At 34.4% G+C, this 14,216-nt stretch overlaps 1 protein-coding gene and 1 pseudogene across 1 annotated transcript; one reads left to right on the top strand and one right to left on the bottom strand.

Moving 5' to 3' along the window:
• Positions 1–6,845: 6,845 nt before the first annotated feature.
• On the top strand, positions 6,846–10,068 carry LOC106772575 (WAT1-related protein At2g37460). Its single transcript, XM_014659072.2, has 7 exons — positions 6,846–7,093; positions 7,179–7,244; positions 7,337–7,453; positions 7,642–7,873; positions 7,988–8,149; positions 9,238–9,389; positions 9,489–10,068. The coding sequence occupies exons 1-7, from the start codon at positions 6,894–6,896 to the stop codon at positions 9,700–9,702; spliced, it is 1,143 nt and encodes a 380-aa protein (XP_014514558.1). The 5' UTR covers positions 6,846–6,893; the 3' UTR covers positions 9,703–10,068.
• A 113-nt stretch (positions 10,069–10,181) lies between these two features.
• On the bottom strand, positions 10,182–13,575 carry LOC106772574 (annotated as a pseudogene).
• Positions 13,576–14,216: the final 641 nt, after the last annotated feature.

Genomic DNA, 14,216 nt, shown 5'->3' with positions numbered 1-14,216 from the left:
TGATTACATCTGTGCTTAGTTAATTGATCATTCATAAGAATAACACCTGTTGGAAATTATATGATTATGTGAACACTATGTAAGTTGTAATGAATTGAAGTATGTCTGCATCTTGATTGGATTCCATTGAAAAGCTGAATTGAGTACTTGTTGTGAAAGAATCGATTTTGAATGTGTTGAACCATTTTGATGATAGGTGGAAGGCTAAGTTTTGTTTTGTTTGCTTGAGGACAAGCAAAGTTTTAAGTTTGGGGTTTTGATAACGATTAAAAAACCGTTATTTTCATACTTGATTTTGATACATAACACACCCTTTATGACTTAGAAACTAGGATGAAATCATGCATTTTGTCTTAGTTAGGTTATAAGATAGACAAAGGTGGTTTTATGGGTATTATGCTTGTTTTTCTTTGTTTTGACAAGACTTAATGAGAATTGGATGAAGGATAATGAAGTGAGAAGGAATTCAACTAAAGAAAATATGGAAAAAGGTAGAAATGAAGAAATGCAGCTACCGCTGAGCGCCAGTTTCACTGAACAGACTCTGTCAAACGCTTAAGCGCTGACGTTGAGGGGTGAAGATAGAGTCGAGCCTGCCACTGAGCGCCAGAGCCAGCGTTGAGCACTGCCAAACGCTGAGCGTCCCACTTGAGTGTCGCACTTACCGATGAGCGGTGAACCCAGCGCTGAGCGTTGTATTTTGGGCTTGGGCCTGTTTTCTGTAATTTTTCATAGTTTATAAATAGATCAGTGCGACCCTTAGAGATCATCTTTTGGCAGAAGAAGACGCAGAAACACATTCCACACACCTTGAAGGCGAATTTTGGATGCGAAAGCTCCGGTCTCTCAATTTTAGGGTTATCTTTTCCATATTTTTCATTTAATTCATCTAGGTTCACCATGATTATGGTGAACTAAACTCCTTTGTTGTTGGGGAACGATGTAATTCTATTTGAAACTCTCTTATATTGAAATTCTTACTTTATTCATATGTTTTGTTTATCAATTGTTTGAGTTTTTCCACCGTTACATTTCATGCTTTGTTTAAGACATTATTCAAACGCATAATCTTTGATTCTTTCTATATGGACACGTATAGTTAGGTCTAGACATGAGAGAATTCTCTTGATAGCAATATTACCTAGACATAGGAATAGGAGGATCAATTGTCTAAAGCTTTTGTGAAAATGTAATGCATGAATAATTGCTAGGGAGGCTAGACATAGTAAACTAGTAATTAGGAGTAGGCTCTTTTCACCAAGACATTGGGATTAGGGTAAATTAGAGAGTGGCATGAACATTGATAACAAAGTCAAATTTAGTAAGAATAGTAGATATTTGAGAGTTGATTAGGATGAAACCGTAAACCCCAACAACATCATTCGTCCATATTGTTCAATTGTCAATTGATCAAATCTCTACATGCATGTTTATTTTTCGTTTTGCATTTAAAACTCAAATTATTGTTTATTCAAGTATTATGATATCAAATCATCACACGAACGCTTAGGCCTAAGAGTCCTTTGGGAGACGATATTCGGACTTACCGTTTTAATATTACTTGATATGATCTGGTACACTTGCCAGAGTGTTAACATTATGCACCCATTTTGAGTGTTGAGCTCTCTGGTTTCTAGGTGTTGAGTTGGAATTTGTCACTGAGCACCACTTTTCCACTACAAGTTTGGACCTCTTTTTCCCTTAATTCACTAGGTGAGAGGTCTTATCGCTAGGCGAGAAGTATGGCTTGTTTGGTGCCCTGTTTTTGGCATTTTATGTTGTTTACTTGGCTTTTATTTCTAGTTTGTTTTTAAACTTATTATTATGATGTTATGTATAGTTTTTTAAACTTATGAATGCCATGTGAATGGTAATGGTGGAAAGTGTGAATTAAGTATGTTGTGAAAGGGATTCCACGAGGAAATCATTATTGTTGTTATATTAGTGTAATGTAGAGTAAAGAAGACAAGCGGAGAACCCAGTTCAAGCATCGGAAAGCGGTAAAGCCACGTCAGAAAAGGTTAGTGTCTCGGTCCCACAAAATATCCACCGAAACATTTTGGCGCCCATCGTGGGGCCGTGGGGCATCCCACTGAAAGCCGCAAGGAACCAAGACTAGTGCTCAATCTCGACATTGCCACTTCAGATCAACAACAGAAATTTTCATCAAAGCTATAGCTACAAAACATGGATCATCATCTCTACGTGAAGTATCATCAACAAGATAAGTGTTTTTGAAATATGAATATTTCATATGAAAATAAAACAATAAAATATCTTCCCAAATATTATTCTTGAGTTTTACTGTAAACCATGGTAAAACCGAAATATATGATAACCGAAATATATAATCCATAATATGTGATATATAATATATTAAAAAAATATATTATATTAAAGATATATGTGTAACATATGGTGACACACTTCACATAATAAATATTATATATTGTTACAGTTTTTATTTGATAGTGACATGGAAAAATGTGAATTGTCCCAACTTTCATTTATCATATATGTTAGTTATATAATATAATACATATCTATCGGTATAATATATATGTTATTATATATGTTATTTGCCCTAATCAATGATGACAGGGTGATCTACCAGAGTAAGAGTAGAGATCATTAAAGCAGTTACATCTCAACCGACCGGTCTCAATTATATCTTTGATATCATATGTCTTACAGATCATTAAAGCGGTTACATCTCGATCGAACCGTCTCGCCTATATTTTATATTATATATCTTGCAGGTCGCAAGGCTATAAAATAGTTACATTCCGGCCATGAAACATCCTAATATGGATTCTTCAAACATTTAACCGCTCTACTACGCAGGTACTCGGCCATCAGGCCTCATATATATTAACCACTCGGCTTCAACCGCTCAGCCTTCCATAGCCTCAAGCGTTCCAGCATTCAGTCGTTCAGCCTCACAAGCGTTCAGCCCCTTCAACCTCAACTGTTCGGCCTTCCATGACCTCAGGTATTTAATCATTCAGTTGTTTGATGTCACAATGCAAATGACAGGATCATAAACACAAATATGAAGTCCGAGTAAGTGAACCCATCACTCTCGGCCATCGGGAAGTTCCCTCGTGGACTCCTATGTTTAAGTCCGAGCGAGCTCGGCCATCGGGAAGTTCCCTCGTGGACTCCTATGTTTAAGTTCGAGCGAGCTCGGCCATCGGAAAGTTCCCTCGTGAACTCCTATGTTTAAGTCTGAGCTAGCTCGGCCATCAGGAAGTTTCCTCATGAACTCCTATGCTTAAGTATCAAACATCTACATTTCGACCATTCGGTCTCACAGTCATTCGGCCATTCGGCATTCGGTCTCACAGGCGTTCAGCCATTCGTCTTAACAAAATCTCGGTCATTCGGCCTCCAAGGTATCTCTCTCGCCGTTCGGTTTAAAGATGAGCGACGCCTAAAAGCACGCTCCCTAGTACAACAAAAGCAGTCTTCCTCAAACTCATAAGTCCTATAGTTAATCATGGCTAAAACCGAACGATTAACTCAGACTTGGGGGGCATAATGTACAGTATGATATCAAGGCCGATCGGTTACGATATATCTTATTAGAGATATGAAATAATCAAGAATATCTTATTAAAGATATTGATAAGCAGAGGATAAAATAATCAGAGGATAATCAAGAATATCTAATTAAATATATTTAACAACTAACAAGATTTTCAAGTAAGTCTGTTTATATTATATTCTGTTTATATTCTGTTGGGCTTATATTAGTTTAAGGTTCATGAGACAAATTATAAATAGAGAGCCAGGGCCACAAGCCAGGTACCTTCAAATCATCTTCCAATCACACTTCATTCACATTCTACTTACACTTCACAACTCATATTCTCATATATTCAAATCAAGAGCCGAGGCTCTTCAATACACGTCTGACTTGAGCGTCGGAGTGCCTTTTACAGGTACCTCCAAATATCCACCAAGAAAATAACCAAACAGTCAAAGCCTGAAAGTCACCGAACGACCAAGACTGCAGGCGATCGAGCGGCCAAGAGTAAAGAAGACAAGCGGAGAACCCAGTTCAAGCATCGGAAAGCGGTAAAACCACGTCAGAAAAGGCTAGTGTCTCGGTCCCACAAAATATCCACCAAAACAATAATCATTTAATTACAAAAATATCACTACACTTTTTTTTACGTATATTACTTACATGTCAAATGTATTCAGGAACATATATGCTAGTTTTGTGTTAGTGCTAAAAACATAAAATTGAAAAACTAATGTATATAATTATAATAGTGAACTTCTTTAACATTCGCATACTCTACCACTTAAATCCGTTTAATCCGGTTATAATAAGGAATAATTTTAAAAGCTTACATTCATTTTTTAGCCTAAAAAGTAAAAATCCATAGTCACGGTGGTTGACAGTTGTAGGGTAGTTGGCCCGAAGCACTAGTTTGCAAGCATTGTTTTGCATGGTATGCTGATGGCGGTGGTGATTACTGGTGCTATCGGACCCGCATTGAGTAAGACTCCATTTATAGCACACTAACCCACCAATATTGCTTCAAAACGGGGGCACCATAGAAACATTCAAGTAGACAAAGTCATTGTTTCTCAACAGTGGGGTCACAAATCCACTTATATATATAAATCAAAATTAATTAACAGAGTAATTAATGGAGTTCCATGCAGGAGGTTAATTATGCTAGTGCCTACACATAATGAAAGCACAAAAACAAACAACTCTGGCCACCAATTACCTAGTGGACTTAAGTGCTTCTACCATCCCTTCACACCAACTATTCTCTATAAACCAAAACACCCCTATCAGCCAAACCCAAAATGCATTAGATAAGATGATGTCATACTAAAAAAAAACATATTTGTTATACGATAATGTAACAATTTTTTTTTCCTTTATTATAGTTTTGTGTCCTCTTATGGGATGAGGAAAAACAATGCTAAAATGTTCTGAAATGAAGGTTTAAATTTGCAAAAAGGAATTAGTGAAGGGCAATCCAGAGAGTAATGATCATGAATTCATAACAAGAGATCATAGGTTAGCCACCACTTAAAACAAAATGAATTTATCTTATAACCTATTTAATTAATATAATAATTTATATTAAAATATTAATATATTGAGTTATTACGTAAATCTATTTTGTTTTGGAAGTAGTGTAGATATATATAATCTCTCGCTTTGTACAACATTCTTAAGCAAACACAGTTTATCAATTATAAATCATCTAACCAACCCCACTTTTTGTTATTTAATAAAAATATTATGCTCTTTTTTTTGGTCTTATCATTTCTTTTCCTGTTTGAGAAACAAGACACACAAAAATGTTCTTTAGACAAATATTTAATTTACATGCATAATTCAAAAGCCGATGACGTAAACCACTGAAGAAAAAGAAATTGTAATATAGAATCATGAACAATTAAAGCTACTTTAAAAGTCACGAAGTATTAAATTAATTAAAAGGTAAATAATCCAAAGTAACCACAGATTTTGCGTTGGATTGGTGTTGGAGAAATCGATGAAATAGGTAAATATATATGAAATTAATTGAAGAAATTCGGTGGGGGTAAAAAAGAAAACATAATTTTAAATTTTGTAGGATCACTGTGTTATTTTACAATGATTAACACTTTTTTTCTTTTTCTTTTATTTTTCTACAATAAAAAACATTCCAAATATTTAATTTATTTATTTTTTATCTATTTTCACTCTTATCGTATTTTAATTTTAGGAGTCAAATTTAGATTTTTTTACGAAAATAAGAAAATCTGTCTATTATATGATAAGAATAAATAGATTTTAAAAAATTATAAAAATAAGTAAATCGAGCATGTTCAACACAATTTTATATAAAGAAGTTGTGTATGTTTTAAACAATTTCAATTTTATTATATATAAAAAGTTGTAGTTGTGTATCCCTAAACAATTTTAACAAATTATAATTGATTATGATAATTGATAATCGGTTTCATATTTTTGAAGTCGTCTAAGGATAGACGATTTCAAGAGAGAAGTCATGTGGGATGGACAACTTCATCCTTAAAGTCATTGATTTCTGAAGTTGTATGAAAGTAATTTTAAGGGTAAAATCATGTGGAGAAAGACAACTTTACTCTTAATCAACATAATCATTTATGGTGAAGTCGTGTGAAGAAAAATAACTTTATTCTTAATCGACGTAATTATTTATCAGTTATATAATTGATTACAATTTGTTAAAGTTATTTAAAATACAAGACTTCAACTTTTCAAATATGACAAAGGTGAAATAGTCTAGAGAATATATATGACTTCTTTCGTATGAAGTCGTATGGGACCTGTACAACTTATCTATTTTCAAAATCTTTTTTAAATTTATAGGAGGCATATATACTTATTTTCGTAAGAAAAAAACAAATTTTATTTTTGAACTCCGTTTACGAGTGTGAAATAACAGCGTTATTGAGTATGCCTAGTGGGCGCAACACAACCCAAGTAATGTATATATAACAATAATAAATTTTGGGTAGTATTACAATGATAAGTTTATGTATCAGTTATGTTCATTTGACACCGTAAAATATCAGAAACTATTTAAATTGTATAATTTGATTAGTTGAAAAAGTTTATCAATAAGACCCACTCTGTATCACCCGAATATTAAAATATTAAAATAAAAAAGCGTGTGAAATTATAATTATTCATAAATTTTAGAGCACCCTCTCAATGAAATTGTAAAGTGACGTGTTAATTTTCAATTGGAAGGGCAAAAGGGTTGAAGTGAATTTTCTACATATATATCCATATAAATATATGAGCCTCTTACGTTGTTTCATTTCATTCTTGTGGCTGAATAGATTAGTAGTTATTAAGGTTGTTGTAGGAGCTCTGCCAAGACACCATGGAGAACCAGCAGAAGCAAAATTGGTTCGAAAAGGCAAAGCCATTGGCAGCAGTGGTATCAATGCAGTTTGGATACGCAATCATGGATGTTTTATCCAAAGCTGCACTGAACAAAGGGATGAGCAATTATGTGTTCGTCGTTTATCGCCAAGCAGTTGCATTCCTTGTCATGGCTCCTTTGGCATGGTTTTTTGAGAGGTATATATATAAATTTAAGCCTTTCTCCCTCTATTTTATTTCTCTTTTGTGTGTGAATAATTGAGCTAACACTGCATGCTTTTAGGAGGAAAGCAAAGCCAAAGATGACACTCTCAATTTTCATCAAGATTTTGGTGCTGAGCTTGATAGAGTGAGTACATTTTCCCTCATTGCTAAACACTTTCAGTTCTTCTTTTAATGATAGTAACTTCAGTTTTCTGGTGCTGATTTTCTTTGGGTCAGGCCAGTTATTGACCAGAATCTGTATTTTTTGGGGATGAAGTACACAACAGCAACCTTTGCCGTTACGATCACCAATATGCTTCCTGCTATCACCTTTATCTTTGCTTGGATTCTTAGGTATAACTTACTACACACTACTTGTTTCACTCCACACTAAATGAAAAGAAAAAAAAAAAAAAAAAAAAAAAACTACCTTTGAAATATGATCCAAAGCTAATCATTCTTTTGCACCTATTATTTATTCATTGTTTTCTTAGCTTAGCACATCATTTCTAAGGTTAAGCAATTTCCCTTGCTCTGATCAGGCTTGAGCAAGTAAATATAAGAAGTATACGAAGCCAAGCAAAGGTGGTGGGAACTGTAGCAACTGTTTCGGGTGCCATGATCATGACACTGATTAAAGGGCCAGTGCTTTTTGGGTCACACGGAGGCAATGATCAATCCCAGCATAATGGCACAAGCACTCAGCATACAATCATAGGGTTCATAATGATGACTATTGGATGCTTTTGCTGGGCTTCTTTCGTGATCTTACAGGTCAGTTATTCTGATTCATGATTCAAACTATCACTATCTATCTTCACATGAAAACTGATATGTTAAAACTATGTTGGTATGTTAAAACTGATACAAGTTCATCTCTGTTTGTAGGCTATTACTCTGAAAAGCTACCCTGCTGCACTCTCTCTTTCTGCTTGGATATGCTTAATGGCCACAATTGAAGGTGCTGCAGTGGCTTTGGTCATGGAAAGGGGCAACCCTTCGGTTTGGTCTATAAAATTTGATATGAAATTGCTCTGTGCTGTTTATTCTGTAAGTCCTTTCAACCTAACAATTCTAAATATAAGAAAAGAAAAAACCACGTTAAATGCATCATGCAATGCATGGAATATAATACAAATGCTAATGAGGAAAATGACGTTACCAAATGGCAACTTTTTTCCTACATTTATTGAGGTGGCAAAATCCACTTTGTCTCTTTTCTTTCTTATGTAATGTTTTTCTCAGCACCCTTGTCAAATGAATAGAACAATGAAAAATGGAAAGAAAGAAAACAAATGAATAAAAAACAACGAAAATGAGAGAAAGGAATGAAAAATGTGAGACAAAGTAGACAGAAAAAAGTAGGCTTAGTAGAGGGTGATAATAATAACCCACTTTAGTAATAACATGGATTAATATTTTAAGTTAAAAAATATAATTAAAATATTAATATTTTAAATCGTGAAATAAATGAATTTTTTTGTGGGCGTTAATCATCACTATCCAGTATATGTACACGCTTTTTATTTTTCTTATATTAGTATTTTGAGTTAAAATATTAATCTTTTAAATTGTGAAATAAATGATTGTTTTTTAGGTGTTAAAACATCACTATCCAGTATACTTACACGCTTTTTATTTTTCTTCTTTGAAAATTGACACGATCTCTTAAAAACTTTATAAAATAAGCTTAAATAAACATGCATTAATTAAGGCAATAAATTTGAGAATTAAATCATGTTGCCAATGTAAGCCTATAATCTCAAGTTCATAATTTAACTTTTATTAGGTAAGGTGTATTTTTGTCAAATATGTAGACGTTAGAAAATTGTGGCCAGGTGTGTACCTACCATTTTTTTTTTCTAGTTCCTCTCATACCTCTTTAATTAATAAATTGACACGTTACAGCAATTAAAATTCATAAGAAAAATTAAAGAGAGGAGTTGTGATCTTCAAGCGTGAAACTTTAATCAAGCGTGAAAAAGAGAAACTTCACTCTTTTTTTCTCTTCTCTCCTTTATCTTTTTCTTTTCATACACATAATAAATAGAAACTCATGTAACAATAAAAATAACATTTTTCCTTTAAATTTTGATAATATAATGTGTATTCTAATATATTAAAGCATTGATATACAGGGCATAACATGTTCGGGATTGGCTTATTACTTGCAAGGAGTGGTGATGAAAAGTAAAGGCCCAGTGTACGTGACAGCATTTAGTCCTCTGTGCATGGTAATCGTGGCTATCATGGGCTACTTCCTTTTGGCTGAACAAGTTTTCCTTGGAAGGTAATCATGAAAATCAAATACCTATATATCTAATGTTTTTTTTAGTACCTATGGTATCACACTAACCAAAACCATGATAAAATCTGATAAATGTTGCAGAATGAGTGGTGCCATCATCGTTTGTTTGGGCCTATACTTTGTGGTGTGGGGAAAAAGCAAAGACAATTATGGCCCAGAAGACCCAAATACTCAAGAGCCCATAGAGGAAATGGACAATGCTAAGAAGGAAAATTTCACTTGCTGTACTCATGGAGTCACCACTGCCACCAACTTAGGAAATGGAAACACAACTCCAAGTGAAGAACAAGTGTGAGGAAAACTTGCCATTTATTTTCTAAATCTTCGACTATTTTAGGACATTCCACCAATGTCTGTATGAAAGCAGCCATGTTTCTTCCTGGTTGTTTAATCTTCCAAGAAATACAACAGCACAGAATTTTACAGTTGTATTGTAAGTTATCTAAAACAAAGTAGGTAGATATGTAGCACATAGCATTAAGACATAGATTATGGTGTTTGCATATTTAGATGTCACGGTGTAACTAAACACCTTCAGATTTCACATCAACATCCATTCAGAAAAAGAAAATGGTAATGACTTGTTAAGAAGATGGCGGTGCTGGATTAAATCTGCTGGATGAAATGAATGAGAACATCACAGAATATTGTGTTGTATTAATAATGATCTTGACAACATAATCAATTTACCTTCATGAAATTTATCGACTATAAGCTACCATGAATGATCCAATTTGCAATACATATTTCATTTTGTCTGGTAAATTCCCTACGATTTTCTCAAATGGGTGAAGGATTCAAAACCTATGCATTGACAATCGGTCAGCAAAAGGTGTATCAAAAGATTGCTCCTATGAAACCAACAAAGATTGTCCTATCTTGTAGCTCAAAATTTCTCCTTTTGTAACAATTGTTTTACTTGCTTTGCACATATGTGCTGGAGTTCCCTGCTCCAGCCAAAAATGATTCTGTAAAGGAGGAAGGAAAATCAAATGTGAGAAGGAGCATCTTGGATCAATGTAAAGATATTAGAACAATCCAGAAAAGACAGCCTAAATACCTTTCCAAATGCAGAAGGATTTCTGATTGATAGGTGAACCAGTTACAGTCTGAATAACTTCAAACAGCATGCTCTGTGGAGTGCTCCTCAGCTCTTGTACAACCCCATAAATAGTTTTCCCATTATCAAAGTAAATGTGATTATTGGGGTGTTTTGTCTTGCAACCAGCATGTCGCTCAAATTCATATGCATTAATAACCTGGAAGAAATTTAATATCAGACAGAGATAGCATTTTGGCTCAAAAAAGGATTCTACTCTATGATAAGGATCAACAACACACTTTACCTTGGAAAAATTACATGAGTGACAACTGCACAGATACCCAGCACCTTTTATAACACCTCGAAGTTCCTTCTAACAAGCATAGGAAGAACCAGACATGTGATGAATGATAAGCTACTGTGAAAGATGAACTCATTAATACTAAATTTTACCTCCCGTGACCACGCCTTATACTTTACTGAGAGACCATCCAGCATACCAGTGGATAGCAAACTTCTGACATTTGAAGGGAAGTTGTTTGAAATAGCCCTTTTAGACATTTTTATCTCCTCTTTTGTCTTGAGAATATTTTCAGTTGCAGGTGCAGATGTCTGTGTTGTACTTGGAAGTAAATTAGAACTAGATGCAACCAACTCTTTCTCTTTCACAGTTTCTGACTTGTGTGAAAGTGCTTGACACATCAACAGTTCATAGTCAGAAATGAACAAATCTGAGGGAGTTGTGTCATCTTCACGGCTACCGAAACATATGATAGTGCTCTCTCCTTTATCATAGGATCGTGGAACGAATGGCACATCATTACCCTCCTTGTGGTAGTTGTAATGAGATGACATAGTGCCATTGTCGACCTTATTGTATAGCTGATTGGTTAACATAGAATTGTCATGAGCCTTATTGTAAGCTTGAGCAATAGATATTAGATTTCTATCATCCATTGATATCGTATTACAAATCGCATTGAATGTTGGATGTACAGATAAGTTGTCATTTCCCTTGTCATAGGATTGACCCATTGACATGAAATTGTTATCGGTCCTGTCATAGGAACCATCCATTCCTATCATATTGGCTGCCCCTTTGTTATAGTTGAGATTTGTTGATATGGAATTATCACCAGCCTTGTATAGACAAGGATTTGACAAATGGCCACTGACTCCTCTATCATAGGGACTGTTTGCAGTAACAGACATGACATTCTCGGATCCCTTCACCTCGTTTACTCTGACTTTTCTAATTCCATCATAGTTAAAAACTAAACGAGGATCTTCTAATGCAGTTGATATGGATAAACCAAACGAGGATCCACTCCCAAAGGGATCCATATTATCCTTTCTTTCCACAGTCAGCTTGTCATCTATGCTAACAGAGGGAGTATTGGCATCTTCAAAAGGCATATTCACAGCATCTGGGGCAAATACTTGTTCGGCAAAATGGCCATTTAAGGAGTGAAATCCTAAGGAATTTCCCCAGGAAGTAACATTCGAGTTGAGAATTCCAGATAACAAATTGTTTGGAGCTTCTACTGCTTGTTTCTTATTGGGAAGCAGATCCACATCAGGGTCATCCATGAACCATGAACAAGCGCGCTTGGAATCAATTCTAGAAGAATTGTCATTTGCCATGTCACCATCATTCAAACATTCAGGACCCTTTCCCATCCAAAATGCTTGATTGTGGAACGACTGTCACAAACAAAAATCATTAGAAAGGTGCTCCTTCCTACCAAAGAATTTCAATGTAAAAAACCTTGCCACTAAATCCCAACTGTAGATGCACAAACTTTAGCATGCATCTTGTCACCAATAAGGAAAATAACTTATAAATACCAGTTCCATTAAGAACCATGAGAGAACAAAAATACTGCCTCGCCTCCTCTTAATCCCCTACATGGCATCACATTTTCTATAGACCCCTTAAATTATGAATGCAGAAAATGGATCTGAACCAAAAATGCATTTCCAAGATTAAAAAAAAAAAACCAAAAACTTGTAAGATGAAAACACTCTCATCTAGCTCTAGATTAACACACAGTGAGTATGCATGCAAATGCGATTGTTTCAATTAAATTTCCTAATCAAGTTGTCATAAATTTAACCACAAATTTCACCTATAGCTAATTGCCACCAGCAAAGGAAATAAAAAACAAAACTAAAAACAGCAATTTCGACGAACTTATAGATTAGCAGAAAACTGCTTCATGGCCCCCTCCCCCTTCCCCCCCCGGACCAGCTATGTATAGATTTGCATCAAAGATCAACATGAGATAAAGATAAAAAACAATGCATGCAATTAGAAAAGTATAGGCAGATTGAGCATAATCAATATTTAGTGAATCATGCAACAAAAGACATACACTGATTGTAACTAGAACAGAATGGGAAAATTCCAAAGCAAGACACACATTTTCCTTACAAGCAATACAAAGTTTCGGTTGTAATTAAAAATGGAGCACAAGAGCACAAGCAGCAGCAAAGAAATACTCCATGCAATGAAGCACGAGCGAAACATACCATTTCCCTCTTCACTCGTTACCAAGAGAATGAAAAGCTATGTTGGTCTTTCCAATGAAACTTGCCAATCGATAATGAGTGCTGCTTAGTCGAGAAATTTTCCTGCAACCGAGCACCCCCAAAAGCAACTTAAACTAAAAAGCATTGCTTTATTCGAAAATGGAACATGCAATGATAAAAACGGCATCTTTGGTGGGTGCAGAAGGTGATAAAATTTGGGTGAAGAAAGAAGAGGAAAACTCACATGTCAGTGAAAGGAAGAAGCGGAAAAGAAGAAAAAGAAGAGCATTTGCATCGGTTTTGATTTGATTGTGGCGGCCAAGTGAGTGGAAATGCGTTACTGTTAATGAAGCAATGAAGCTACGTTTGAGAGAGAAGGGTTGAGAATGATGCGAAGCAGAGGCACACGGTAAGATCGGTAAGAGGAAGTAGAAAGATATTGAGGATTTTGTGCTTGTCGGAAAAGTTAAAACGTGGTGCTCCGCACGATCCCATCGTCACGTTACATCCTTGCCGTACACGTGGCGTCATCGAGTTCTGTGCGTCAGAGGTTCATCATACGCCGGCTGCCTCGCCTCCTCTTACCTCAGTCACTGTCTCTGTCTATTCTATAGTTTCGGTTTTATTTTGAAAAAACTAGAAACATGTATTCTCGTATATTTACTTCATTCAAACTATAGTGAAAACAGTATGACTTTATAATTAATTTAATTAAAAGCATAATTAAGTTTACATAAATAATGATTTAAAAAAATAAAATAATAAATAAATATTTTAACTTCAAAATAAGGAAATTCAAATTAAGGCGATTTAATAAGGATAATGATATTTAGACAACATTTTTTTGACAACATTTGAACATTGATTACGTGTCAATCTGTAATTGGTCAAAAATTATTCCATAATCAATAATAATCATAAATATTATTGTGGAGTAATTTTTGACCAACTACAGATTAACACATAATCAATGTTCAAATGTTATCAAAAATATGTTGTCTAAATATCATTATTCATAAATAAAATTAGAAATATAAATATTTAATTTAAAACAATATTTATTAAAAAGTAAAATTAAAAAATGTATTTAAAAATCAATTTTGTTTTTATATACATATAAATTAAATAGTACGACCTCTATATCATATGCGATAACACTTCATAATAGAGATACTTAGGTGTGTTAAATATTACAACCTCAAAAAATAAGGTTTAATTGAAATTCTATTAAAAAA

The sequence above is a fragment of the Vigna radiata genome, chromosome 8, assembly GCF_000741045.1.
Source record: "Vigna radiata var. radiata cultivar VC1973A chromosome 8, Vradiata_ver6, whole genome shotgun sequence".
NCBI classification, from domain to species: Eukaryota; Viridiplantae; Streptophyta; class Magnoliopsida; order Fabales; family Fabaceae; genus Vigna; species Vigna radiata.
This window is presented reverse-complemented; position numbering and strand designations above follow the sequence as displayed.

Excerpts from the sequence above, each read along its gene's own strand:
- LOC106772575 (XM_014659072.2), top strand. The coding sequence starts at position 6,894 with ATGGAGAACCAGCAGAAGCAAAATTGGTTCGAAAAGGCAAAGCCATTG. Across the intron at positions 7,094-7,178 it reads TTGGCATGGTTTTTTGAGAG|GAGGAAAGCAAAGCCAAAGA; the intron begins GTATATATATAA and ends GCATGCTTTTAG. Across the intron at positions 7,454-7,641 it reads ATCTTTGCTTGGATTCTTAG|GCTTGAGCAAGTAAATATAA; the intron begins GTATAACTTACT and ends TGCTCTGATCAG.